The following is a 27,207-nucleotide window of genomic DNA, read 5'->3' on the forward strand; positions in this document are numbered from 1 at the left end:
CTGGAGAGTGGCTATGGGTAACCTGAGCATGGCACTTTGCTTTTCTGAGCCTTAGTTTACTCATCTATTAAATGGACATGTGCACACACTTCCCCATTGGGGGTGAGACAGTATCAGTGGTGGACTGAGCTTGCAGAGAGCAAGGCCATCAGCTGGTGCTGGTGGAGAGAGGTAGCAGACATCACCAGGTCTCATATGTGACTGCTGCTAACCCTATAACAGAACAGGGTTTGAGGGCTGCAGCATGGTTCAGTTGGTAAAGTACTTGCCATACAAGCATGTGGACCCCAGTTTGATCCCAGAACCCGAGTTTAATAAAAACAAACAAACAAACAAAGCCAGGTACAGTGCTGCACAAATGCAATCCCCATGCTGCAAAGGCAGATAGGTGGGTTCCCTGGGAACTACTAGCCAGCCAGCATGGCCTGCTTGGTGAGTTCCAAGCTAGTGAGAGAGACCTAGGTGGGTAGAGACATAGGAAGGATCTGGGAGGAGTTGGGGAAGGGAAAGAATATGATCAAAATATATTGTATGAAAATAATTTAAATAAACTAGGTGTGGTGGTGCACGCCTGCAATCCCAGCACATGGAAGGCAGAGGCAGGGGGATTGTTATGAGTTCAAGACCAGCCTGGTCTACAAAGTGAGTCTAGGACAGCCAAGGCTACACAGAGAAACTCTGTCTAAAAACAAAAACAAAACAAAACAAACAAACAAAAACCCAAACAACAACAAAACCAACAACAAAAATCTAAAAAGTGAATTTTTAAAAATGTGACTAGGGCTAGTTAGACGGCTCAGTAGGTACAAGCGCATGCCATACAAGCCTAATGATCCGAGCGTGTCTGTGGACCCTGTATAGAAAGCCAGATGGAGCGGGGCACATCTGTAATCCCAGTCCTCTTATGGAGAGATGGTAGGGGAAGGCAGGAGGCCTATCCAAAGTTCACACAAGCAACCAGAGAGTCACTGCCTCAAACAAAGCGGAAGTCAAGGCCAGACTCCTGAAAGTTGTCCTCTGACCTCCACACACATGCTCCCACATGGGTGGAGTCTGAGATGGAGTTTAATGGCAGAACATCTGCCCAGCACACAGCAGCTGCCTACTCCCAAGCTTGTGGCCTCATCCACCTCAACGGGCTTCTCTGACCTCAGCCACCAGCATCCTCAGGTCTCCATCCCAGCCATCTAATCTGTGTCTGTACCTCACAAGCTGGCCCTGCCTCAGGGCCGTCATCTCTGTTCCAATCACTGTCTACCAGATTGCCAAACGGCCGCGCCCCCAGGGGAACGTGTCCCAAGGCCTCTGGGTAATGTTAGAAGACACCAGGACCAGGTCCTGTACACACAAGTTCAGTCCATACCCATCTCCCTGTGAGAGTTTATCAGTTGTTGCTCAGTTAGAGCAGCAGTAGTGGGACAATAGCAGGACACTGCCTTGGGTCGCGGTTTAAGTGTGGGCTCTGGCTCACAGTCCTACTGTACCACAGACCTCGGCAGCTTCTCCAAAGCTGGCGTTTTACGGCCTCTCTGTGCTGTGTCACCATCATGTATTCGCACTTTAAGGAAAAAAAGGGTCACATAAACAAAGCTCTGGCACCCGGGGACAGGAGATGAGTAGCCATGACTACTGGACAGCTAACGGGTAGGTTGCTTAGGCAGGGTGGAAACGCTGGGCAGAGCCCAGAGTCAGGTGTAGGGTAGGGATGGACGACACGAGACTCCATCGTGGTACTCAGAACAGCAAGGGATTTCAAGATTATGAATTGTTTATTTCTGGAATTTTCCATTTAATATTCTTAGACCTCGGCTGACCGAGAGTGAGTGAAACTCTGCAAACAAAATCGCTCTGCACTCTAACTGGCTGCTTCTGACCTGTGCTTCGGTCCCAACCCACTCGCCTTTGTCCTGGATCTATGGGAGCTGAGATGACCTGGGGTGTGTCTTAGGCTGGGCTCTTCCCCAGCTGCCCTGCACCACAAGGGCTCTGGCCACCCTATCCCACTGAGACTGTGGCTCCCCCAACTTACATAATTTTCTCCACTGAATACAGATTACTTACTTGCGTCGTTAAATAAGTTGTTTTTTAAAAATTAAAATTGTAAATCCCTGCTGTGGGATGTGAGCTCTCGGGAGACCTTGAGGGTGGCTCTGGGGTTCTCTGCTGAGTCCTGCTGGGCTGTCCACCCAGGGTGCGGGTCCTGGGAAAGGCAGAGCTGGGCTGGGGGTGATTTGTGGGCTGCATTTGGAAGGGAGGCTGTTGAAAGGCTGGGAACTGACTCTCGCGCGCCCGCCCTGACGTTCACAAGCCATTAATTCTGTGCTGAAGGAATTTTCGAAAAAGCCTTTCCCCCAACCTTTTTTTTTTTTTTTTTTTTAAAAATAAAATCTTAAAAAAAAAAAAAAGCTTTTTTCTTTCTTTCTTTTTTTTTTTTAAAGGAGAAGTGAGCATCGCATCAGGGCTGGAATGATCTGTGTAGGGAGCAAAGCTGCCTGCCAGGAGCCCTCAGACTTCAAGTGGCTCGTGCAGGAGCAGTGCTGGGACACCCACAGAGGTCCTGAGGGTGGCCTGATCAGGGCTGTGGGCCCCACAGCCTGGGATTTCTCCCCTAGCACCTCATTCGCTAGCATCCTACATAACCTCGTCCTGTTCCTAGCTCTATGGGGCACGGCACAGCACCCTCCCCTCCCTGTGACACAGCTCCACTGTCCCCACAGTGTACCGAGGAATTTCACCCTGCCAAATGCTCAGGCCCCTACCTTCGTTCTGGACGCTGCCCTCCTCACTTTAAGCCAACCACACCGTTTCTCTGCAGCGCCCCACTTTCCCCTCCCCGCCGATGTCCCACACCCCTCTGCCAGTCCTGCCCTCAGTGGCCAGTGTCTGCCAAGACCTCCTCTGGCTCCTCAGGCTCCATCTCCACCCATGTTTCTTCACCAGGTAACGCATACTGCAAGGTTTTAGTCAATCAATATGAGGCGCTTAAAAAAAAAAAAAAAAAAAAAAAGTCCAGGGATGGGAAGATGGCTGGACAGGCGCTCGTCCTGCAAACATGAGGACCTAAGTTCAGCTTCCAAAGCCATGATTTAAAACAAGAGTTTAGTGGCAAAGGCTTGCACGCCCACAACTCGGGAGGTGGAGGGAGACGTGTGGATCCTTGCAGTTCACTGGCCTAGCCTGCTTTGAAAAACCAGTAAGGACAGTAAGGTTGTCCTCTGGCCTCTGTTACAACGCTGTACTGGCCAGTACTTCTATTTATTCGGTTGTATCATTTGCAGGAGGGGTTCCTCTGGAGTGCTCATGGGTGAATACTAAAGAAGGGAAATTAATTTTGACTAAGGTGTAAATGATTACATTCAGCTGCTTCCTTTCCAAGCAGAGTGATGGAAGGTAACAAACCATGGGGGGCGGGGGTTGCTAGAAAAACAAGGAAGGAATACAGTTTATGGTAGGCTTACTGTGTGTTGTAGGCACACAGGCAGGTGTTTGGGGCAAGACAAAAATCTAGCAGCTAGCTCTGTTTCCTGTAAGAGCCTCAGTTTGTCCCTCTCTGAAATGGGGTGGGCAACTGCCACTGTTTTCAGCTCTTACTTGAGAGCACACAGCCCCTCCCTGTAGAGCTGGCTGCCTCCTGGGGCCAAGCTCAGTGCTGCCCACTCTCCATTAAAGGGCTGCCCTATTGATTTCACTCCTTCAGTAATTGCCGCTGAATACAGCTCTTCTCTCCCAGGAAGCTGGCTATAGGAGGGCTTACAGTATGCCTGCATATCCTGCCCACAGACCCTGCCAGACCTCTCTATCTCCACAGTAGGCACACAGAGGATGACGCAGACAACCATGGTCATCAGGTTCCATCCCAGGTGCCTACAGTGCAGCTGGCCATGGCCTAGGGACACCTTCCTGTCTGGGGCCCAGAACGGAAGGCTCACAATTGCTCAGAAGTGTCACACAGCTAACTGTGGGGGTGACAACAGCTACTGGGCTGCCAGAAAGCCCGTCTCACAACCCCCGTGGCAGCCAATGGGAGAGATTTTCTGCTCTGCTGCACTAGGGTAGAGTCAGTCAGACAGAGGCTCTGTGAGAGCCACACCCCGTCCACAGGGAGCTTCTGCAGCTTAGCTAAGAGTGGCACCCCAATACTGCAGCCCCCCTCTGACAAATGGACCAAGGTAGTGTGGGATCCTAGCGAAGGGGACTGCAAGGGAGGGACACAGGGGCTGCCCTTCCTTCCTTTGCAACTTACAGTCCTGTAAGTTGAAGATTATTTCAAATAAGACACTTATTAAAACAAACACATACACACACGCAAACACACACACAACTGCAAAGTAAGCCATGATCCCTCTTCAATTCTACGGCCTCCAGTGGGGGCTCCAGTACTGTCAGTAAAAACACAAGCCTTCAAGGGCTGGCTCAAAGTGATCATGACCTGCAGCTGGTCTGAGATCCATGCCCTAGCCAACTCCTCCCCTCTGCTCCACACGGAGCCAGACCTCCTAGACTCTCAAGCTCTGAACTCCGTAGAAGGACAGGGACAGAGATCTAGGCTGGATGGGATCTCTTGGGGTGGTGCGGGGTGGCAGGCCCAGGAAAAGGGGTGACCACAGCAGGCAACAGCTTCCTGCAGAGTCCAGCCAGTTGGAGCCTCTGCTCTTGACCTCACTATTTGTCTCAGGAATAAATGGAATATTCTAGAGCTTGCACAGGTTAGTGATCAGAAGCAGAACTTCACCTGCAGGAAATATCTAGCCCTAAGGCCCCACCTCCCAGCTGCAGCACGTGCTCCCCTTTGGAACAAGTGACTCCATGTAGGCAGTGCCGCACTTGAGGGTAAACTGAGGAACAAAAAGATTTCCTAGGCCTACCGTGTACCAGCTCTGGCCAGGGAAAGGGATGACAGACTCGCCTCTGGTAAATTCTCTTGGAGGAAACGGCTCCTGCTGAAAAGCCTAGGCACCTCCCAGGGACGTCAAGACACCTCCAGGCCCTTCCAGAGATGTCCAGCACAGAGATGGGCAGCGGCTTCTTTGAGACACACAGCCCAGCTGTTAGCTGGCTTTCTGAGACTGGGATAGTAACAGAACCTGCCACACAGGACTACAGGGGGCCCTACGCTCACAGGTGACCAGTAAATGTTCCCAAGTGGCTCTAGGAACATCAGCAGAGTCAGGGTGCCCAAGGATGGGGAGGCCCTGCCAGGTGACTGCTGGGCACCTCCAACAGTCAGGTATCTTGGGCTAGCATCCTGCACAGTAGGAGCTTGGTGGCCTGAACTGCTGGCCCCTGGACCCTGAAGGCTGACTCAGATGGTGGGTGTTTAGCTAGCTGGCTACAGCCGGCCAGACACCCAGCTCCCGCCTTCTCCAGACTGTTTCTCATTCCCTGGCCTGGCCCTGTCCCCAGCATGCACGCCCCGCCACCCTGTCTTGTCCCTAAGGAACAGAGTGTGGTGTGGGCTAAGCAGCACTATGTTTCTCCCCAGCGGAGGCCCTGCCCCCCAGCTTGCTCCACTAGGCAGGCCTCCTCCTCCAACTAGATGGCTTTCTGCTGCTTTCTCACTGCAGGGGATCAGCTGTGTCTCCTGGGCTGGCCACTATTGGTCCCCAGAGGGCTGAGGAACAGAGTGAGTCTCACACCTCCTCTACAGCAGTCTCCGTCCTCTCTGGCCCTGTAGTCCCCTGTCCCTTGGGCACTGACACCCCTGGGGGGCTCATAGGCTCAAGGCAGGTCAGCTGGTTCTGCAGTCTCTGGCCTAGTTTGAAGCTCCCAGCAGCTACCACCCCATCACAGCCACTTGGAGCTAGGAACCCCTTGGGTGCCAGCTGGAGAAACCGAGGCCCACTGCATCACAACACAGCGTGCAAACAGAGGCTGAGATGGCCCATGTGGGCAGCTGGCCAGCACCCAGCTCAGCTCCAGCCTGAGGCCTCCACTCAAGGCTACTGCCCGCAGTTCTGTTATTTACTGATTGGGCCTGAAGTGCTGCAGTGATCGGCCCTCTGGGGCTGCGTAGGCCTTGGACCAGAGCCGCAGGCTTCCTTCCTCCATTGTATGTAATTTATGGGGTTCGAGGAGGAGGACAGTGCATTGGGAGGGTAAGAGCCTGGCTGCCTGAGAGCTTGGTGGCATCACTTGTCAGCACCAGAGGTAGCCATTTCAACCCGGCCACCAGATGCCCACCTGGGTGGCCCCACCATGGGCTTGGACAAGAGGAAGCTGTGTTTTGAGGTAGCCAGGATCCTGTTCTGGCGCTCAGAGATGCTCCTGGGGTTGTCCCCACTCAGGGACAGCTGGTTTCCATGGCAATGCTCACACCATTGTCAGAGCTGGAAAGGCCTTCGGGAATCACCTGGTGCAGTCATCACAGGGGAATTTGGCCAGCACCTGGTGGCAGGCAGGACTTTTCTAGAGCCAAATGGGCCATGTGTCCACACAGACTCCTCAGGGTCAGCAGGACAGTGTCTAAGAACTTGGTGCACAGACAAGACCCTGTGTTCTCAGTCTCAGCCCTGCCAGCCAAGTTGACCACCACATCACCACTGGGTCCTTGCTGTGGTTTCTTCCTTCTCTGCCTAGCCATCCTCCAGGTGCTGTGCAGAGCCACCACCTCCAGGAAGCCCTCCTATTCTCAGTACCGGGCAGCATGGTCTTGAGTGTTCTAGGACTCTGGGGAAGGGTCTACCTTCTCTGAGCTATGCAACAAGCCCAGTCTCCTCCCAAAGAGATGCCCCTAGGAGTCAGACACAGGACGTGACAAACCACAAAAGATGGCAGGTGAAGGGAGGGGCAGGAGCCCCACACCTGGGGGTGCTTGAAGGCTTATGACTCTAGACTGGGACAATTCTGCATGCCTCCTGGGAACAATCACTGCCACCTTAGGCCAGTCTTAGGCTCCATTTCCCCACTTTTAAAAAATAAGGTGGAGGGTGGCAGAGGACACCAGGATGTTGACCTGCGGCTTCTACAAGCATATGTTATCAGTGTGGATGGAGGTAAAAGCCATTTTATTGGGTTGGGGGTGGGTGGTAAGGTGCTTTGCGAATGCCTGGTAAAGAAGAAACTCTCAAGTAACATACAAAGGGACAGTCGCAGTTTTGGTGGCTGAATAAGGGACTCAGTCAGTCCATGGTCCAGCTCAGACCCCGCAGCAGCCTCCAGAACCTGAGCTCCCTAAACTTCACGAACAAGCTACCCAGCCTGCTAAGAAGAGAAGGGCCTCTGCTGTGGTTCTGTCCTGGGCCATGGCATCCACCCACACCTCCCTGAGTAGTCTCTGCAGTCTGTCCCCAGCACAAGTGCCACACAACAAAAGGAACCTACCTAGTCCCCACTCCTACTGTCTTATAAGTGTGTTAACATCCTCCCAGGGGCTGGGGCCCTCACCCCTTCCAGAAAAGACATTTTACTTCCAGTTTTGGTTTTGGTTTTGATTTGGGACAAGATCTCACTATGCAGTTCGGGCTGGCCTCTAACTCACAATGCTTCCCAAGTGTTGGGATCGCAGCTGTGCACCACCGAACCTTACTAAGACACTTCATTTTCAGAGAAGAGTGTGGCCAGATCCTCTCAGGCCCCTGTGTGGCCCTTCTGCACGTGCTCAGTGGCTTCATTCTGCCTCTCTATCTCCCAGGAGCTGTGGTGCCCAGCCCCCAATCAGGGAATTGCCCAAATGAACTCATTCCAGCCTGGGGGAACCCAGGCACCCTGAGGCCAGAGCTCTCAGCTGACCAGCTGTCCTTCAGTAAAGACTGGTCACAGGGTGTCCAGAGCCAGCCAGCAGTCTGGTGATCTGTATGACCCTGGGCAAGTCCCATGTCCTCTCTGGGTCTCAGTTTCCCCACTGTAAACCTCCCTGACTGAGGTCTGAGGGTTGGCAGTGAGAAGTGGGCAGTTGACAAGCTCCTCCTGCCTAGCAGCAGGTCTGTCTAGCCTCTGCCCCAAACAGGCAGGCAGGCAGGCAGGCAGGCAGGCAGGCAGACAGAGACCCTCAGCTTCCTCAGTTGTCCCAACCTCATTAGTTGATGCACAGCAGGCACTGGGCTGGCTTGCTTTTAGTCTGCCCGCCCCACTGAACTCTACTGGGGATAAGGCCTGCCTATACTCTCTCCACACTTCTCTGCCCCACCCCTGTTCTGGCTCAGCTCCTGGCTCCGGGCTCCAGCTCCTGGCTCCAGGCTCCAGCTCCCGGCTCGGCTCCCGGCTCCCGTATGAGTGCATCAGCTGCAAGGGCCCGGCCCAGCCTCCTCTGAGCACCTGCTGTCTGCTTCACACACCAGCATGCTGTGCAGAGACACATTTTCTCCCCCCAACACCTGCACCTGCCACTTCCTGGGTGCAGTATATGAAAAAAAAAATTTTTTTTTTGACCCACATCTTTGAAACGACTCGCCATTACAGTGAGGAAGCATGAGGCACAGGGAGGGTACCTGACTGGCCCTGAGTTACACAGCGTACGGGCAGGACAGAGCTCTGTCAGCTTTGTCCCTGACACTCTCAGGGTGGGAGGGCTGTGGCTCACCTGACTTTCCAGGGAAAGCTATGCCAGCCAGGCCTTCTCCTGAATCCCACCGGGGTCTCTGCTTGCCTCCGTGACACGGGGTGCTCCCGTCAAGCCCCCTCCCACACCTACAGCCTGTCTTGGAAGCTCTTCCTCTGCCACCACCTGCCATCCCAGCCCTGAAATTGGTGTAGAAAATACCTCCCCGAGCCGTGTGCCACCCACTACACGCCTGCTTTAAAAACTGCCTGAGGATTGCGCGCCCCCCGCACCACCACCACCCCCGCCATTACTATAAAAAGACACCATGAAAAAGAAGACCCAGTATTTGCTGTGCTGTCCTGCAACTTAAGTACACACATGTCATGGTCATTTACAGAAGCAAGATTCAGAGGAAAATGTCATGCCCAGCCAGCTCCACCTTGCATGCTTTCCCTTTAAACACACTTCGAGCTACCTTCTTTCCTTCCAGCTCCTGCTGGAAAGACCAGGCTTTGAGGGTCCCAACTGGCTACACCCGAGGCCCAGGGAACGGGGCAGATATCAGAGGACATCTTAGCCAGAACATCCTGACTGCTGTTCCCTCTGGGTGCCTCCTCCTTGCCAGCCACCATGGGCTTTCTAGATCACACACTTGCCAACTCCTGTGCTTGGCAATGGGCAAATGATTGTCTATCTCATCAAATCCCCACGGTGACCCTAGGTGCCCGTAAGATGACTCACTCCTCTTGGGGCTTCAGTTGGTACAGCCCTTACACCCTGGGTTTAATACTCAAGGGCTCACAAACTTAGAGTGGTGGGACATGCTTGTAATGGCCTCACTCAGGGAGCCTAAAACCGACCTCCATAGTGAGCCTCCAACTGGCCTGGGCTACATGAGACCCAGTCTGTCCTTAGATCTCTGTATTGTCCAGGAGGCCAGAAACTGGGAAAGGCACATGGGGGTCCCCAGAAAGCAGAGGTCTCATAACATTGGGGATTTGGTAAATGTTTAGGGGACCCACATAGGGCTGTAGGTGTAGGTGGCAGGGGTCTTAGAGCTGCAGAGCAGGCCTGAGGAGGCCCTGTTTTCCAGGACAGCCTAGAGCTCTAAGAGCTAACTAAATCCCCAGGAGTGTGAACAGCACAGCCCACCAATGACTGCTGTGTGTGCGCGAGGCACCAGGCTCCTGACTTTGTGGCTAACTTGTTCATTTGGTCCTAATGCCTCTGCAGGAAGACTGTAGGCCCCGTCCTAATGCTTCTGTGGGAAGAGTATGTGCGGTGCCCTAACCGTGGGGAAGAGGAAACTGAGGCTTCAATAGATCCTGTTGCCACAGCAAGCCACAGAGCAGGGAGCTGGCCACAGCTTGGCAGGGGCAGGAAGCACAATGCCGTGCTGTGGGTCCAGTTCCAGGGGGTGGGGGGTGGGGACTATCTGGGGGGTCCGGTCAGGAGCCCTAGACTGTGAGCTGGGAACTGGGTGGGGACAACGCAGGAGACTAACCTAGAAGGGCCCCAGCAGGGAGACTATGTAGCCTTGGGGTGAGGAACAGACCTAAACTCCACTGCCCTGGGGTTATTTTCCCTGAAGAGGCCCTGCCCCCATAGGGAGAGGGACAACCCGGCAGCCTTCAGCCGGGTGAGTCACTGTGCCGGCCCAGGGGGGCACCAGGGACCGTGGGAATCAGGACAGATCTTACTAGAGGGGGAGGGGAGAGGCGGCCTGAGGAATCCCACAGAACCCTTCACCAGCTAGGGGCCCACAAAGGGCTGCCTCCCCTGCCCACAGAGCTCCCCCACCCTCCCCAGTTCTCCCAGCCTCCAGATCCAGCCAGGCACAGCCATAGAAAGACTGTGGCTCTGTAGAGAACACTGGTGGCTGCCCTCACCCCAAAACTACACAAGGGGCTTGACTCTGCCAAGTGGGAGTGGCAGGGCTATAAGCTTCAGACAGTCCATCTGCCTCGCACCCTCTATGACCTTTCTTGTGAGGGGTCAACCGGCCGGGTGGTAGGCGGCTATGGGAGTCTTTGCCAAGAGAAGGAATCTAGGCTTGCTCAAAGCCCTAGTGTTGGGCACGCCCACGGGAGAGAGTCTAGCTACCACTGGATAAGGCAGGGAGCCTCAGTGAGCATAGAACACTGGGCTTAGTTAGCCCTTTGCAAAGTCAGTGTCATTTCGGGTAGCCCACCTTCTGAAGCCAATAGAAAGTGAGTTCTGAGGCTGGGTGCAGTAGCACACTCCTGAAATCCTAGCACTGGGGAGGCAGAGGCAGGCAGATCTCTGTGAGTTCGAGGTTATAAACCGACTTGTGGACAGTCCAGAGAAACTCTGTCTCCAGAAACAAACAAACAAAACACACACACACAGGAAAAAGAAAGAAAAGAAGGGGGGAAAAGCCCCAAAGACCTAAAGCAAACCAAGAGTGAGTTCTGTCGTGAACTCCTTTGAGGGGACAGGCTGTACCCAGTGCCAACTCACATGGTGATCCCTAACCTGGCCCTCTTGCCACTGCCCACCCTGAGGCCCCACCTCACCCTCAGCCCTATAGTTCTCTGTTCCAGCAAAGACTCCTTTCTGTCCTCAGTGGTCCCATCTGTCTGCGCTGCCTGGATGCTCCCATTCCATGTCTGTGAGGCAGCAAAGCCCCGGCACCACGGACACAAGCTTGTGTTCACGTCTCCTCTCTGCTAGCTCCCAGCTGGGTGGGTGGGTGGGTGGGTGTGTGTGTGTGTGTGTGTGTGTGTGTGTGTGTGTGTGTGTGTGTGTGTGTGTGTACAAATGGAATGAGAACAGACACTTGGCACACTAAGTCAGTGCTTCTCAACCTCCTTAATGCTGCAACCCTTTAATAAGGTTCCTCATGTTCTGGTGACTCAATCACCCCCCCCCACCCACAAAATTATTTTCATTGCTACTTCAAACTGTAATTTAGCCGCTGTTATGAGTCGTAATGTAACCATCTGATACACAAGGTATCTGTTCTACTACCTCAAGGGGGTCGCGACCCACAGGTTAAGAACCACTGGCCTAAGTTAAAAGTTCACAACATGGCGGGGCGGGGGTGTCCACACACTGCCATGCCACCTACTAGGTGCTATTTGTTAAGGGGCCTTGAGTACTCGCTTGTTTGCCAACCAGGTGACCCCTCCAGGGAACCAATCATGTCCCAATACCAGTGTCCCCTGGCACATGCTCCCACTGGGAGCCTACATCCCTGCATGCTCCTGGGGCCTCCAGTGGGTGCCCCTGTCACATACTCAGCCCTTCCATTATCTGCAGAGCTCTGCCACCACACACACACACACACACACACATCTGCCAGGGTGCTGTGGTGTGCCCTAAGGGTACCTGCAGTCTCCCTAAGCACACTCTTGGTGTCACTCCCTCTTTCAGCTCAGCAGGCACCTGTGGTCCCCACCTGCAGATCTGAGCTATAGGTGCGCAGTCTTCAGGGAACACCTGGGTACCTTGACAACCTAGACATTCCCGCCCCTCCTTAGGCGTGCGCACCTGTGACCCAGCACGCTCTCCGGCCAGCACTGCTGGCAGCAATCAATCCTCAGGGACACCTGCATCCCTGCGCGCATACTGTATCCCCACACGCGCTCCTTAGGTCCATGGCGTACCTGTATGTTGCGTTTGCTCTCGCAGGCGGGCCCAGTGCCCTGCACCACACTGTCCAGCACCGCCACCACGTCCGGCGCCGGCTCCACGAAGCAAGCGGTGCGCGCTGCGCGAATGGCAGCCTGCACGTCGGCGAAGCGGAAGGCACACAGCGCGGCCGGGGCGTTGCGGGCACCTGGGGTGCCCTGGGGCCGCTCAAAGACGGCGAAGAACAGCTCACCCGCGGGGAAGACAGACACCAGGCGGCTATAGAGGTCGCCGCGGCCAGCGCCGCCCGCGCACTGCAACCCCAGCTGGATGTAGGACTCGGTGAGCTTCTTGGCGTCGCCACCCGCGCCGCGGGGCAGGCAGATGCGCGCCAGCAGGCTGCGCGCCTGGCTGTCCTTGTCGCCCGCACGCGCCTCGCTATTGAGCGCCAGGTACGCGTAGGGTTGCGCGTTGTGCGGAGGCACCGGCGGGTGCAAGAAGGCGCGCACGAAGCCCAGTTTGTGCTGCTCCTTGGCGCCCTGCTTGATCTTCAAGATGTTGTCGTCGGACGGGTTGAGGTCAAAGGTGAAGAGCTTGGCCAAGTCTCCACGCGCGTCCAGGGAACGGATAGAGATCTCAGGCGTGTTCTCGAAGCGGTGGTCTTCTAGGCTACGGTTGCGCGGGAAGTAGGCGCTGCCGAAGCCGGTGTATGTGGCGCCCACGAGCAGACGGCTGCCCCCCGTGCCCGAAGCGGGCGGCAACACCAGCCCCACGGTGGACGCGTTGGGGTGGTTGGCGGCCACGTTAAGCATGCTGGGGAACACAGTGACCGGTTCCGCGGGCGGCGCGGCGGGCGGGAACCTCACGGCCAGAGCCGAGATGTTGCCCCGGCGCCGCAGCTGGCACAAACCCTGGTAGATGGAACCACATGCGACCACCAGACCCTGGCCCGGATCCAGCTGCAGGATTTTGTTGTAGTTGTCGGTGAGGCGCCGCGGGTGCTCGCACGAGGCCAGGGGGAGCTGCGGGGCGTGACACAGCGGGCTGTCCGGCACGGGACCTACGGTCGCCTCGGCCTCTAGGCTCAAGTTGGCGCTGGACAGCTGGTATAGGCGGTTCACCGCCGCCAGGTACACAGTGCCCGCCGCGCCGTCCAGGGCGAAGTTGTTGGTGGGCGTGGGCGATGGGAAGCGGCGCTGGATCTCTAGGGCGTCCGCCCGCGCCGCCCCGAGCAGCAACAGCAGAGGCAGCGGCGGCAGACCGGGGCCCCGCGAGTGCGGCCGCGGAGGCAAGGGGACAGCCGCCCGGGCGCTAGGGGGTGCGCCGCCCGCGGCGCGACGAGCCATCCAGGCGAGCGCGGGCTTCGCGGCGCGGCGAGTGCATGGGGCGCGGCGCTGCCCGGAGCCGTGAGCTCGGAGGCGGCGAGAGGCGGGGGGCGGGCCCGGGCCGCAAGGCGCTTCCTGCCCGCGCCTGCCGCCCCCGGCCCAGGCGCCCCGGCCCGACTCTGGCGCGCCGCACAGCCCGGGGGCGGCTCCGTGGAGGCCACGCCCCCAGCCCAGCTCCCCGCCCTAGCCGCCTGGCCCACGCCCTTTCGCCCCGGGCCACGCCCCTGAGCCCCGCCCCACTCCTGGCTCAAGGGTCTCGGGTCGCTGAGGGTCGCTGCGGGCCGTTGCTCCGGGCAGTTGCAAGTTCCTTGCCTCTTTCCGGGTTTCTGGCCACCTGGAAGGTCTTCCTCGCGCTTGTTTGTTATCCTTTCTCTTTTTCTCCTCGTTCTAGCCCTTTCTCTCTTCTGTTTCTGGGTGCCCGTTTGTCTTCCACCGCTGCTCGGAGTTTCACTCTCTCAGTCTCTCCGACTCCCCTACTCCGATCCTGTCAACTCCGCCCTGTCCCTCTCCCGCGTCACTCCCTCTCCCTCTCTCTCCGCGTTTTTTTTTTTTTTTTTTTTTTTTTTTTTTTTTCTGATCTCGCAGCGCTCCCTCCCCACGCTCTTCCTTTCCTTGTCCCCAAAGCTCTCCGTTTCTGCTCATCCCGCCTGCCCTTCCTGGTCATAGCCCCTCCACACATGTTCTCCAAGCCTCACTCTAATGGCCAGCCAGACCAGGGACATCAGGCCCCTGGGACCCCATGATCTGTCACTAAAACTGTCTGGTAAAGGGAGTTCACAAGCAGCAGGCACCAAGGGACAAGCTTGGCAAAAGTAGGAAACCATGATGAGAGGAAGTACCTCGCTGTTACTATACCAAGGGGCAGGCTGGGCTGAGCAGGGCACTGGATCACAAGGGCCTTGGTCTTGGTGTGGAACCAGGCCCTTGGACCCCCCAGGCCCCTACCCTTAGTCCAGGGCTCTGAGAAGACCTAAAGTCGTTCCACATTTGAGCTGGCACTGGGCACCGTTCTCCTTTGACCTCCAAAGGAACGGGCAGGCCCTGGGATAAAGGCGGGAAGGAATTTTCCTAAGGTCACAGAGCCCCATGGGATGCCCTTCACAGCATGATGGTGCCCACATAGGACCATGTCAAGTACTAACCCCCTTAAATATTTAACCTATTTTACATACACAGAAACTGAGGCCCCAGAAGTGAAGGCCAAGATCCACACCTAAAGGGGAAGGTGGGGCACAGCTCCATTGTTTGAAGACACAGCCCTTCAGCTACAGGGTCTCCTGTCACTTGAGGCCCAGCAGCCCTTACTTCCCACAGGATAGGAAGGAAGAGTGGGGAGGGGGTTTCCCTGTGCCTGAGGGGTCAGCAGAAAGGGCCCAGCCTACAGCCATCCCCATTTCCCTAGCCCTCCACCCCAGCCTTCCTGTCACTGTGCCAGCCATGTTCCAGCCCACTCATGGCCTTGGCTTTGATGGTCAGGAGTGTTCCTTGGCAGGAAATTGGAGACTTCTGTCCTGCCCACCACCCCCAACTTGAGCACTGGGGGGGGGGGCTGCTCCCACCTCTGTATGGGGAAGGCCCTTGTCATGATATCTGTGTGAGCCACAGGAAAGCCAAGCAGGGTATACAGAGCCCGAGGTCCTCCCCCCCACCCGACAACCCCAGCCCAGCCCATGGGCTTGCTTATCTTCCTCAGCCTCCTGCCCATCTCTTGTCTTCCTTTGTTCCCCCCTCCCCCACCTTTGTCTCTCTTCCTCTCTCTACTCTGTCTCTATCTGGGGGGGGGGGTCTCTGTCTCGGTCTCCAATTCCCCCTAACCTCTCCCCTCCCTGCTTCCTTCCTGTCCCTCTCCTATTGCTTTCTTGCCTCATCCTGCAGCTCCCCCCACTGAGCCTCGAGGATAATGCTTTATGACATCTTGGCTTAGCTCTGGCCAGATGGATTGTTTTGGGTACTGTGGACAAACTGTAGAACTCTGGAGTCACCCCAGCTTCAGGGTTTGGGGCCTGGTTCGATTCGAGGGTCTCACATCACACAATAGACTCACATCAACTGAGGTAGGAAGTACAGTGTGGCCTCCAGCAAAGTGCTTGCCCACCCTGAGCCTGTCTCCTGGTGTGGACCATATAATAGCACACTATTGCAAGGTCGAGTCATGCATGGCCCAACCGACCCTGCTAAAGCTGGGAGGAAGGGCAGGAGGACTGCAATGGACCAATCAGGGCCCCGGCCCCATTTTATGTCTTGAATCCCATAGTAGTTAATGGGTTACTTGAGGGTAAACCCCATACCCAGTTCTGCCACCACCGTCTCACACCATTCTTGTACCAAAAGACAAAGCAGGGGTCGCTGAACCCACTGTAAGTGCTTCTGGTGGGGAAACTGAGGTATCAGCAGTAGGTCTGGAAGTCAGCTTTCTCTCTAAGATCAAGATCACTCCTGGGTGGGCTGAGATGAGGGAGGAGGGAAGTCCTTGCTGAGACTCTGGGGGGGGGGGTCCTCTCAGGATAGGTTTGGGGATCCATTGGGAGACAGATGGCACCCAGCACACTGACTGAGGTAGTTACACCCCCATACAGCCACCAGGCTGCCAGCAACTCCTGCTCCTGGCTCCTGATTCCATCAAGAAGTCTCGGTCTGGGGCTAACGCGTCTTTAATGACTCACTAGCATCTAGCATTTGTCACTGTCCCTGTCTAATAGAAAGAGGGTTTCAAGCTCGGCCAGCACCATGAGCTTTCTAGAATTTACTCAAAATTTCTCTTTCCATTTAAGTTCCGGCCTGCTTCCAGCTAGCTGGTTTCCAGCATGCCCAACACCTGGGGCAAGCCTTAACAAGTGATCCCTAGGCACTGGGGAAGGCCATTCCCCAGTGTGCAGAAGCTGAAATTCGGGAAGGGATGGGCATGTCCCCTAGGTCAGGACTCCCCTACTCCTGCCTGGATGTCTCCTCTGGCGATGCAGGGCAGAGCTGGGGGGAGGGGAAGGAAGAGGGAGAGGAGGAAATGTTTTTCTTCTTCAATTGGAAACAATAACATTGGGGGCCCTGGCTGTGCTGGGAAGAGGGGCGCTGCCTGGGGACTGGACAAGGTCCCCTTGCAGGAAGTGCTCCTGACATGACACAAGTAGAGGACAGAAAGGTGCTGGAAACAGAGTGGAGGGGAAAACACAGGCGTGGCACTACAGCCAGCTGGGCCTCTGCCTTTCTAGTCCTGCCTTATCATAGTAAGCACAGGTGTGGACGCAGAGAGAGGGTCAGAGAGGTCAAGCCACTGGCCTGAAGCTGCACAGCCTGCTCAGTGCCCCAGCTCAGTTCTTAGCCACTGGGTGCCTCTGCCCTTCACCTTGGAGTTGACATGCCTGAGTTCCAGGCTTAGCCTTGCCCTTAACCTCCTGGTGACTACAGGGGCGTGAGCTTCAGTTTCAGATCTGAAGAAGGCCATGGAATCCAAGCCACAGGATTGCTGTGAGGAATGAAACCAGCCACACGTCGGAGCATCCGGCCTATGGTGACCCTGGTGTCTGCCCACTTGCTACCTCTGGAACTGGGGTTCCTCCCCCCACTCCTGTGGGTCCCTCAGAAGAAACTCTAGGCCCCCAGGAGACATATGTGATGCCAGCCATGGATGCCAAGGCTCAGAGGTCTCAGATGATCACTGGATGTCACACAGTGCAATGTCCTCATCCTCTGGCCATTGCCACTGTGACCCCTAGGGTGCCCAGAAGGAACAGAGTGGGGATGCTGCCAGGAGGGATGCCCCACAGCTGCTGCTGGTGGCCTATGGGGGCTTTTCATGTTTCAGGCTCTTACCCTTGAACTCTGGAGGGTCCCTCCCCTGCTACCTGGGCACCCCAATCCCCTGGGGGGATCCAGCAGCAGGCCTGCTCTCTGTTGTCCTGTGTAGCAGGAGGAAATGGTTCACATTCCTTTGTGTCAGTGCCCTCCGCTGACTCTGGGCATGTCCTTGACCTCTGCAGTCAGGGGTCTTGCCAGGCAGGGTGGAGCCCCTGAGCACTTATGGGCTCATGGCAGGCGCCTGGCCTATATGAGCCCCCACGTGGCCCCTTTGTGCTCTATGAATCGGATAATGGGCAGCATTCTCAGACGCCCCGTCATGGCTCTGGGCTTGTGAAAGGCCCCCGGTCTGCTTACACAGAGGCCTCTGTCCAGTGGCAGCCATGAGGGCAGGGTCGCCCCAGGGGTCCCCACCCACATATGCAAGCCACCACCAATTGTCAATTGCCTAGGATGGGCTGGCAGGCAGGCAGCTGGTAGGCAGTCAGGCGCTGCTCAAGCCGGCAGGTTAAACAGCCACTGCATACCTGATGGGTCCTAGACAACCATAGTCTCTGTTATGGCACCACTAGAGGGGTGTGTGCACTGAGGCTCAGGTGAGGGGCTGGCCTGTCTGACTATAACCTGTTGCAGTAATGCTTCAGGGGCAGGCTTGGCAGTTGATTACAGACAGCTGGGCCAATGGGGGCCCTCAGGCAGGCTTCCTATGACAAGGTGTTTGGGCCTGCTTCACTGGGCAGCCCAGCCAGAACCTTTACCTTCAAGCAGGGTAGGAACTGTGCTTATAGACTGGGGTGCGGTGGGGGTCCTGAGGGGGGACGGGACGGAGGACACGACACTGAGGTACAAAGGGGAGGTGGCCAATATGAGGCCATGTGACTGCTCCAGGTGGAGGGCATTTGATGGATTTCCATCAGGCCAGGGAACCATTCCCCAGACACACACACACACACACACACACACTCTCTCTCTCTCTCTCTCTCTCTCTCTCTCTCTCTCTCTCTCTCTCACTTGCTATCTGTGTAACCCAGCCTCAGCACACTTGTGAAATGGGCCTTCCAGTCTCCCCATTCTCAGACTGTGGGGACAGAGTAAGTTTCAGGGTGCACAGCCAGCCTCTGGGCAGGGGAGGAAATGTACATGTTCAGTGACATTATTATATCTTGGGTAGGTGGCCTACCCAGCTAACCTTGCAATCTGGCCCTAAGGAGGCAGTTCTCTAGGGCAGGAGTGGCATGCTGGCGATGCAGATACTGAGGCAAGCTGATCACTGTGAGTTCCTGGCCAGCCTGGGCTACATAGCTAGTGAGACCTGTCTGAAAACCCTAAATAAATAAGTCAAGCCAGATGCGGTGGCTCATACTGTGATCTCAGTATTTTGGATGGAGCAAGAAGATTGCTGTGACTTTGAGGCAGGCCTGGGCTGCAGAATGAGACCCAGTTTCAAAACAAACCAAAGCCAGGAAGAAGTAACAAACACATCTCTAACTCTTCACTGGGGTGGGCCTGGTGCTAACCACTTTGCCTAGACTAATCTAAACCTATAAAAAGCCATAAAGAAGGTAACATGCTCATCGTGTGTGTGTGTGTGTGTGTGTGTGTGTGTGTGTGTGTGTGTGTGTGTGTATGCCTCCAGCTGGCATGGGGAAACCTTGTTCTTTTTTAGGGGGAGGAGGGACAGGGCTTCTCTCTGTAACCTTGTCTGTCCTGGAACTCACAGAGATCCTCCTGCCTCTGACTCTCAAGTGCTGGGATTAAAGGCATGCATCACCACTGCCTAACTAGGGGAACCTTGGTTTGGTTTTTTGTTGTTGTTTGTTTGTTTTAAGATGTATTTATTTATGTATACAGTATTCTGCCTGCATGTAACATCTGCAGGTCAGAAGAGGCCACCAGATCTCATTATAGATGGTTGTGAGCTATCATGTGGTTGCTGGGAATTGAACTCAGGACCTTCAGAAGAGCAGGCAATGCTCTTAACCTCTGAGCCATCTCTCCAGCCCAGGAACCTTGTTTTTAAATGAACATGAATATCCAAGACCCCCTTCTCCAAACCTCAGCCACATATCTGGCTTGAAACCCATTAGTAGCCCAGAAAGTTCCCTGGTGAGCTGGGGAAAAAAATTCCCTTTGCTGCTGCCCAGTAGGAGGCCACAGGAGTCGGGACGGTGGAGCACAACCTGGGAGCACCATGGCTGTGCTAGTAGGCAAGGCAGGTGAGCAGCTGTTTGACATCAGGCCCTCACCTTCCAGCTGCCCCCAAATTTCATCCACCTGGTTTCAGCCACTGAGGTCCACACATCTGCAGGAGCTGCTGGGTTGGCCAAGGCAAGGGCTGCCAGGCAGGGAGAGAGTCACCTTGGGGCACATACAAGGGGCTTTCCAGAGGGAACCTCCAGCAAGGCACAGAGTCAGACTCAACATCCAGGTGCCAAGATCTCCTGGAGCTCACACACCAACTGGGCCAATAGTCACCTTGCCAGGACAACAGTGGAGGTGTGTACTTTCTTTACCCCACACTGAAGAGGAAAGACCTGGGCCCAGGATAGTACCCTGATCTCCAGCCTAGGGGCCTACAGGAGTCCCTAAAGAGACCCCAGTTCTCAGAAGAGAGATTTCCTCTTTCTTGGTGAACTTTATTCTTCAAGGGCCAGCCAAAATATTATGTCCTCTAGAAAGAGCTTGTGAATTCCTAGACATCCCTCAAGGCCTTGTCTAAACGACCCTCTTGAGATTGTTATAGAACCCTAAAGAAATGTTAGGACCTCTTCCACCCTCTTCAAGCATCTGCCCTAAGATTGCTAACCTTACAGCAAGATGTGATGCCAAAATGGGCTGAGACATGTCCCCAACGAGACACTGGTCACTACCATCAAACAGCATAGATAGATGCTGTCCCAGGACAGTCTGCCCTGCACACAGTGTAGTCTTGTTACCTGCTAGAGATCCTGTCTAGGACATGCAGAAGCCCTGCCTAGATGTCTCCTGACCCCATTTCGTTCATGTGGCTACCCAGACAATCCTCCTGTCGTATCTGCTTCAGCCTGGGAGCCCTGGCCACCACGCTGAGTGCTGCTGGAGGGTTCTAAGGGTCCTGTCCCAACTTTCCTCCATACCCAGACAAAACCTCAGCCAGGGCCCCCACCTCACCCCAACTGAACAGGGTTTGAACACCAGACTCTTAACTGTTATGGGATCCACAAGTGTCAGCTGATCCTCACTGTATACTACTGCACATGGGCAGGTGGTGCTGGAAGGTTCTCATGAGTGGACTTGATCCATCACCCTTAAGCTGGGCTCTGAAAACTTAGGGAGGTAGAGAACTTCCTGAAAGCCCCAGGGGAACAGGAAAAAGATGTGAAACCAGCCAGAAGGAGGGAATGAGGCTGGGAGCCTTTGGCAGTTGAGAGGAGCTCAGGCCTCAGAGGCCACGAAAGCCTTGTTTGTGGAGGTTGTATAGCCTGGCCTTGCTTGTCCAGGAGGGTTTCCTTGTGACACAATGTGCTTATTAACTCTGCTTTACAGAGCTCAGCATGGCCTTGGATGGGCCAGCCTCTGATCCCATATAGTCCAACCAGTGGCCTTGGATTGTCTAGCTTTGGACCTTGAGTAGTCCCGCACATAAGCTGAGGCAGTTCAGCCTACATGTTCCTGGATTAAACGTCACCTCGACTAAGGAACTCCGGAAGGCCTTTAGGGACTTCTGGGTGACACCATCTTTTCTCACTTGAAAGCAATCTCTGACCACAGCTGGCTGGCTCAAGATGAGACATGGTTTTTTGCTCGAACTTCCCCCTATGACTTCCCCATCCCTCCCCAAAATGTCAGTCCCAAGGGCTGTTAGTCCCCTTTGCTATGAGCTGTCCCTTCATCACCTTTGGGGTCCCCAGCACTTAGACCCCTAAGCTGGGACCTTTTCTTCCATAGCTCGTCACAGATGTCTGTGCCTGCCACTGCCTCTTATGACACCTTAAAGTATTTGAATAACAAGGTCTTTTGAGGCACACCCGTGTTCCCCACACCAGGAAGAAGCTGGACTCGCAGCAGGCAGCAGGCTCATAGGGGATAAAAGATGGATGTGTGTTCTGTGGTGAGCAGCTAGGACTCCAGGGAAGGTTATCACAAGGGGGCAGTCCAGACCCACTTCTCAGCCTCCTTGCAGTGTCCCCCACCTCCTGTTCAATCCCCCAGGGCAGGGACCATGTGCTATAGCCTCCTTCACAACCCACTGAAGGCCATGGGGATGTGATTGTGGGGGCCAGAGGACCTGGGCTCAGTCCCAGCTGTGTGTCTCCATTATGGGAACCAAGGCGGAGCCTCTCTCCAAGCCTCTACTTCCCCACCTGCACATAAGGTGACGCTGCCTCTCTAGGACTCAGGGGAGCCATTTCACCCCTTCTCACCTCCTGGGACAGACTGTGAGAGAGAGACATGGAGGGAGGAGAGAGAGAGAGAGTAAAGAGAGACAGAGCAAGGGCAAGAGAGCAGGCTGGCCTGGTACCTGCTCGGTCCCACCCTTTACTCCCTCAACTTCTAGAATCTAGAGTCTAGATGCACTTGCTGAGCTCCTACGGAGTGCCAGGGATCCAGATATAGCGGTGAAGAAAAGAAATCCCCACCCCACCCCCCAAGGGGCTCACACTACATTTGGAAGTCAGCAGATAAAATACATTGGGAGCTGGAGGGTGGGGGCTGTGGACAAATAAGGCAGGAGGCAGGAATGAGGGAGGAAGAAGATGTGGTGGAGGTGAGAAGGTAAAAGACAGGAGGGCTCCAGGTTGACCTGTCTCCCTTCTGGAAAGAGCAAACACAGAAGCTGTTAAGCAGTGAACCTGTGCTGTGCGCACATCTGCCCAGACACGGTGGGGAGACCTGAGGGCCAGCAGAGGCAGATCTCACAGGGCCTCCTGGCCACCGAGACAGCGAGGTAGGAGCTGTGGGAGGCTCTGAGCAGAGGAGGAACTCTGTTGCCTGTGGAGAAGTGGGGGCAAGGAAACCCTGAGGTGGCAGCAGCAGGGTAGAGGGGCGTAAGGGGCAACCACAGTCTCAGTGCCTTGGTGGCAGTGACTGAAGGCACCTAGAGGATCCATCTCCCTGGAGCAGTTTTGTTTTTCTTGTTGAGGCAGGGCCCTGTACTTGGGTGCCATACCTGATCCCCTGGCCACTTCCTGCTCATGAACAGTGTTCTGTGCCCTCCTGGGGAGATGTAAACACAGCCAGGTCAGAAGCTCCAACTCTGGTGTCCCAATCTCGCACAGCAGGGTCTGCCTACAGGTCTGTAGCTCACCACCTATCCTGCTGTCCCCTTCTAACTTCTACTGGCACTCCCAAACATCTGCTTCTTGTCACCCCTGCCACCTCCTGCCCAGGAACAGCTACATCTGTTCAAACCCTCCCTAGGCTCCACCCATCTCTCTCTCTCTCTCTCTCTCTCTCTCTCTCTCTCTCTCTCTCTCTCTCTCTCTCTTTCTCTCTCTCTCTCTCTCACACACACACACACTCCACCCCAATCCCTCTTCCTGAGAGATCACTCTAGATCCGGTCCTGTTATTTGTCTCCAAGTCCTGTAAAAGCATTTAGGCTAAAGCTGAGTCCAGGTCTCTTGACTACAGTTCTGTGTGGTGGCCCCTGCAGCACCCCAGTCATATGTTTGACTCTGGCCTTTGCTGTGTACCCTCATATGGACCTTCCATATGTTACCTCCATGATGATCTCACTTGGGTGCTGTCACATGCCTGCTAGCTTCCCTTGAACACTGACTTCTGCACGTGGTTAGGTGAGCATTTAACTGTCCGCTGGTCTTAAAGGCCAGAGACCCCCAACACCGGGCATGCTATAAGGGTTCCCGTGTCTGTAAGTGGGTAGTGGCCACATCAGGGTACAGCATGGGGCAGCTGTTTCATGTGGAGCCCCCAACAAGGCCTGGCCATCCAGGAGAACTATTTTCAGCTCCCGGAGGCAGGAAATGAGTCATGGTCAGAGCAGGCTAGTAGGCCCGGCACCCCAGGTGCAATGGATGTGACTAGATGGAAGGGCAGCCACTGTCCAGGAGGCAGGAAGGACGCCTGGGGAAGCAGAAAGGAGGAGGCCTGCAGCCCCCACCCCACCCCTCTGCCTCAGAAGCTGGTGAGGTCAGCACAGTGGTGCCACTGGCTCTACCATCTGTCCACACCTGAGGCCCAAAGGGAGGACAAGGATGGTTACTGGCCTCAACCTCCAACCCAATCCATTCTGTCCTGGAATTACTGCAGGCTGGGGTTAGTTATCTCAGAGTGTGTCTCTGGCCCCACTTTAGAGACCTGAAAGGAGACCAGGCCCTGCAATGCGATGTGGACAAGTCAGCGGCTGTCTCCTCCCCCAGTGGCCACTGGAAAAGCATGGGGCCAGGCAAGCTGTTTTAGTTTCAACTCAGCCTCTATCTGGAAACAGCCAGTCAAATGCCTTCCTGCCAGGCCTCAGTTTCCCCTTCTCTCATGAGCCTTAGCTTGCCTGTCTGGGACTAAGGCCAGAGAGCTGTAGCTGCAAAGGTATCCCCCCCATAAGTGGCCTTTGAGGCCAAGACCACCTTTTTCCTGTATTAGCCTGGGGCACCCAGGGTAGATCTGGTTGGGTGTGGAGGGAGCTGCCAGCAGTCCACAGCCCAGATGGTGAGCAGTGTGGGTCGGCTGCGGCAGCCTGAAAGTGGTAGGATGACTTGGCGTACTTTCACTTCCCCACCGGACCCATGTCACGCACCTCCTACTCCTGTAGTCTCAATTTCCCCAGCTGTGAGCTGGCACCCTTGGTCCAAAGGAAGCTGTGGTCCCAAGACTTGGGCTGGGCACCGTGCAGCTCCAGCCGTGCCCAAGAGGCCCAGTCCTCAAAGCTGGGGGGCATCCTTGACATGAGATCCTGGGCAGGCAGACAGCTTGGCAGGCACCCAGACACAGGCCTGGGATGCGACCTCTCGGTAGGGAGTTTGGAAGTTGTGTCTTGAGTTTTCTGTTTCATTCAAATAATATGCATTATTTGTGTTAAAAACAAAACAAAACAAAACCCTGTAGGGCTGGCAAGATGGTTCAGAGGATAAAAAGGTGCTTGCTGCAAAACCTGGGGACCTGAGTTTGATCCCTGGGACCCATACGATGGAGAGACCCAACTCCAACAACTGGTCCTCTGACCTCCACGTGTGCACTGGGGCGAGCATGCGCAGATGGAGGACCTAGGAGCTCTTCTGGGCCCCTTCCCCACTGGGCTTCCCACTGGCCCGTCCTTAGACACAGTGCTGGACCTGGTCTTATACATGAGGACAGAGCTGGGCGTCAGGACCCCAGTCCACAGTGCGAGGTAGCAGAGTTTTTGGGCAGCGGGAAGATGCTGACATCTTCTTAGCCTTTGTGGGGCAGTTTGGGAGGGCTTCCTGGGAGAGGCACAGGAGCACTTTCAGGGATGAGCTCAGGGGAGCAGACAGCCATGCGTAGCCGAGGGGAGAGAGAATGTCCTTGAAGACTCCTTTACCCCACACTGCCTGGACCTCCCTCCTGCCTTGTCTGTCCTAACCTCCTCCGCAGGCCGGAAGGAAGCCGAGGTGGGAATCCAGCCCCACAGTTCCCAGATGAGGAGAAACTGCTTGCAAGGAAGAAAAAAAAAAAAACATTAATCCCATTGTCTCTGCTCCCAGATCCTGCTTGAAAAACAAAAACAAACTGAAACTGCAGCTGGCTTGGTTTTCTCTGGCAAAGCACTTAGGCTTGCCTAGGAGGAGGCCCAGTGGCCATGCCAGTTTACCCTGAGTGAAGGGGGTGCGCACCAAGTGATGCACCTAGTTTTCCAGGCCTGCCAGCATGCCTGGCTTAAATATATCCCCAAGACTCTAAAGAAGAGGGGCTCAAGCAAGGTCACCCTGTCTAGCCACAGTGAGCAGCACACTTGGGGCTGCTCCTCCTGTCTTCCAGCCCTTATTTCCCACTGTGAGGCGTGTTCAAACCACCTACTCCAGTCCGTCTCCTAATGGAAGTAAAAGGAGACCAGAAGGCTCTACAGTGATCGGGACAGGACAGGAGGGTACCCCACCCCCAGGTGGCCTCTCACAAGGAACCCTGCAGCTCTTGTCTGGGCTTGGTACCAGGCTTATGGTACCGTTACACGCAGAGACACACGTCCTGTGAGCCTGTCTATTCAACCCTCAGCTTTGTGCTGGTTCACCTGGACCAGCTCTGGACCTGCCCATCCATCTGAGAGCACTCCAGGGAGGCAGGGGCTTGCCACTCTCCAGCAGGAATGGGGGACAGACGACAGTAGAAGAGCCAAGACAGTGGGAAGGTGGGAATGGCATGGACTGACAAAGCCACAGACAGTCCTAAAGTGCTCTAATTCTTCCTCCAGCCACTCTCAGAAGCCCAGCGTGGTGGCAGAACCAGGTTGGGGCTCTGTGTCTTCCCACAGAGATCCATGCTCAGAGAAGAGCCTGAAGCCCAGGGTTCTGTGCTGGCAGCCCTGGGGGTCACAGGAGGCCCAGGGTGGTCCTCCCTGCAGAACCTAGTGCCCCCCCCTCCTTCCTCTTCCCTCCAAGGCTGACCTCAGCAGCTCTGGCTGGGCTTTTCCCAGAGCTGAGGCAGGAAACACAGGCCCTGAGTGTTTGTTCAGGCCGCACAGGGCTCCGGGCAGGCGAAGCGGAAATAGCCACAAGATGTTTGTCCAAGTGGGAGTCAGGTTCCCCACAAGGGAGGAAGAAGGGGCCAGAGGAATGGGCCGAATCAGCACACTGGGCCTTCCTTGCCCCTGTCACCCACAGAGGCAATAGGCACACAGTAGGCACTTGCTGTATGTGGAGCCCAAGTCAGGAAGCTGGCGTCTCCCTAAGCCCCGCAGCACCTCTTCTTCCATCCCCACCTGAGCACGCAGCTCTAGCTCCCATTAGCCGCCATTTGCAGCCCTGGGGCAGCGATTTCCTACTTGAGCTCTAAACCCCCACCCCATCCCAATACACACTCCTACCTGCCCCCCTCCCCCGACTCCCGCGCCCAGCCAAGGCCCTTGCCCCTCTCAGGGAGAGCAGTCTGTGACTTGTCCAATTGTGACACTGCAGTTCAGTGGCTTGGAGTGTGGCAGTGTCTGGGGACAGGCCATTACGGAGGTGGTTAGAACTGAGAAGGAAGCCTTCTGCGTGCACAGGAGAGGGCCTGGAGGAAAACTAGGGGCACCCTGGCCTCGGGGTTCAGTTCCGCCTCTAGAACTGAAGAGCCACGTTACTCCTGCAGAGCCACCCAGGCAGCCATGACGAGGGACGCCCCCTGGACACCTCCACGCCCCTCCCGCATCCTGCCCATCTTCCTGGCATCTCTACTCTAGGCTCCTCTGACTCTGCCCCTTTGCCCTCTGCCCTGGCAGCACAGCTGCTGCTCCCCCAGTCCCTGCCATGCCGGCCCCTGGACCTTCTCTCTCTCTGCCCACTTTACCCTGACTTCTCCAGGCTGCTGCCTTCTCGTGCGCCCTCTTCAAAGAAGCTCTCCCTGACCAAAGCGTTGCTGGGACTTGGGTCTGTCTGTCCCATTTGGATGGTGCCCCTAGTCCTGGCAGAGAGCAGGTGTGGTCAAGATTTTCCAAGGGTACCACCTCCCATCCTCCACAAGGCAGAATACCCAGGGGTCAGAGGCAAAGTTGGATCTCTAGTGTAGCCAGGAGGCCCCCTGCTGGCCAGGGTCATCCCCCTGTACTCCTGGCCTCTTACACACTTAATTGTTCACCCTCTATCCTCCTGCCTCCCAGGAATTCTTCTAGTGACTCCCTTTGGGGGAGGTGGGGCTGGAAACAAAGCAACAAGGACAGGGCAGACCAGGCCTCATGGATCATGAGTCGACTCAAAAATTCCTTCCTGGCCCTCGGTGTAAAGCCGAGGAGCGCCCAGGAAGTCTGTGGGCTTCTAGGAGGGGAGAGCCTCTGGCTTTGTCAGTAGCCAGGACTCTGAAGCTTGTTCAC

General features: G+C 55.6%; 1 protein-coding gene across 1 annotated transcript in view; it reads right to left on the reverse strand.

The window, feature by feature from the left end:
• Positions 1-13,425, reverse strand: part of Plxnd1 (plexin D1) — a 39,400-nt gene extending 25,975 nt beyond the window's left edge. The window contains exon 1 of the mRNA XM_051155138.1: positions 12,109-13,425. Coding sequence (XP_051011095.1) covers positions 12,109-13,419 — 1,311 coding nt within the window. The 5' untranslated portion in view covers positions 13,420-13,425. The remainder of the gene's footprint in view (positions 1-12,108) is intronic.
• Between the last annotated feature and the right edge of the window lie 13,782 nt (positions 13,426-27,207).

The sequence above is a fragment of the Acomys russatus genome, chromosome 13 (genome assembly GCF_903995435.1).
Source record: "Acomys russatus chromosome 13, mAcoRus1.1, whole genome shotgun sequence".
Lineage (NCBI taxonomy): Eukaryota > Metazoa > Chordata > Mammalia > Rodentia > Muridae > Acomys > Acomys russatus.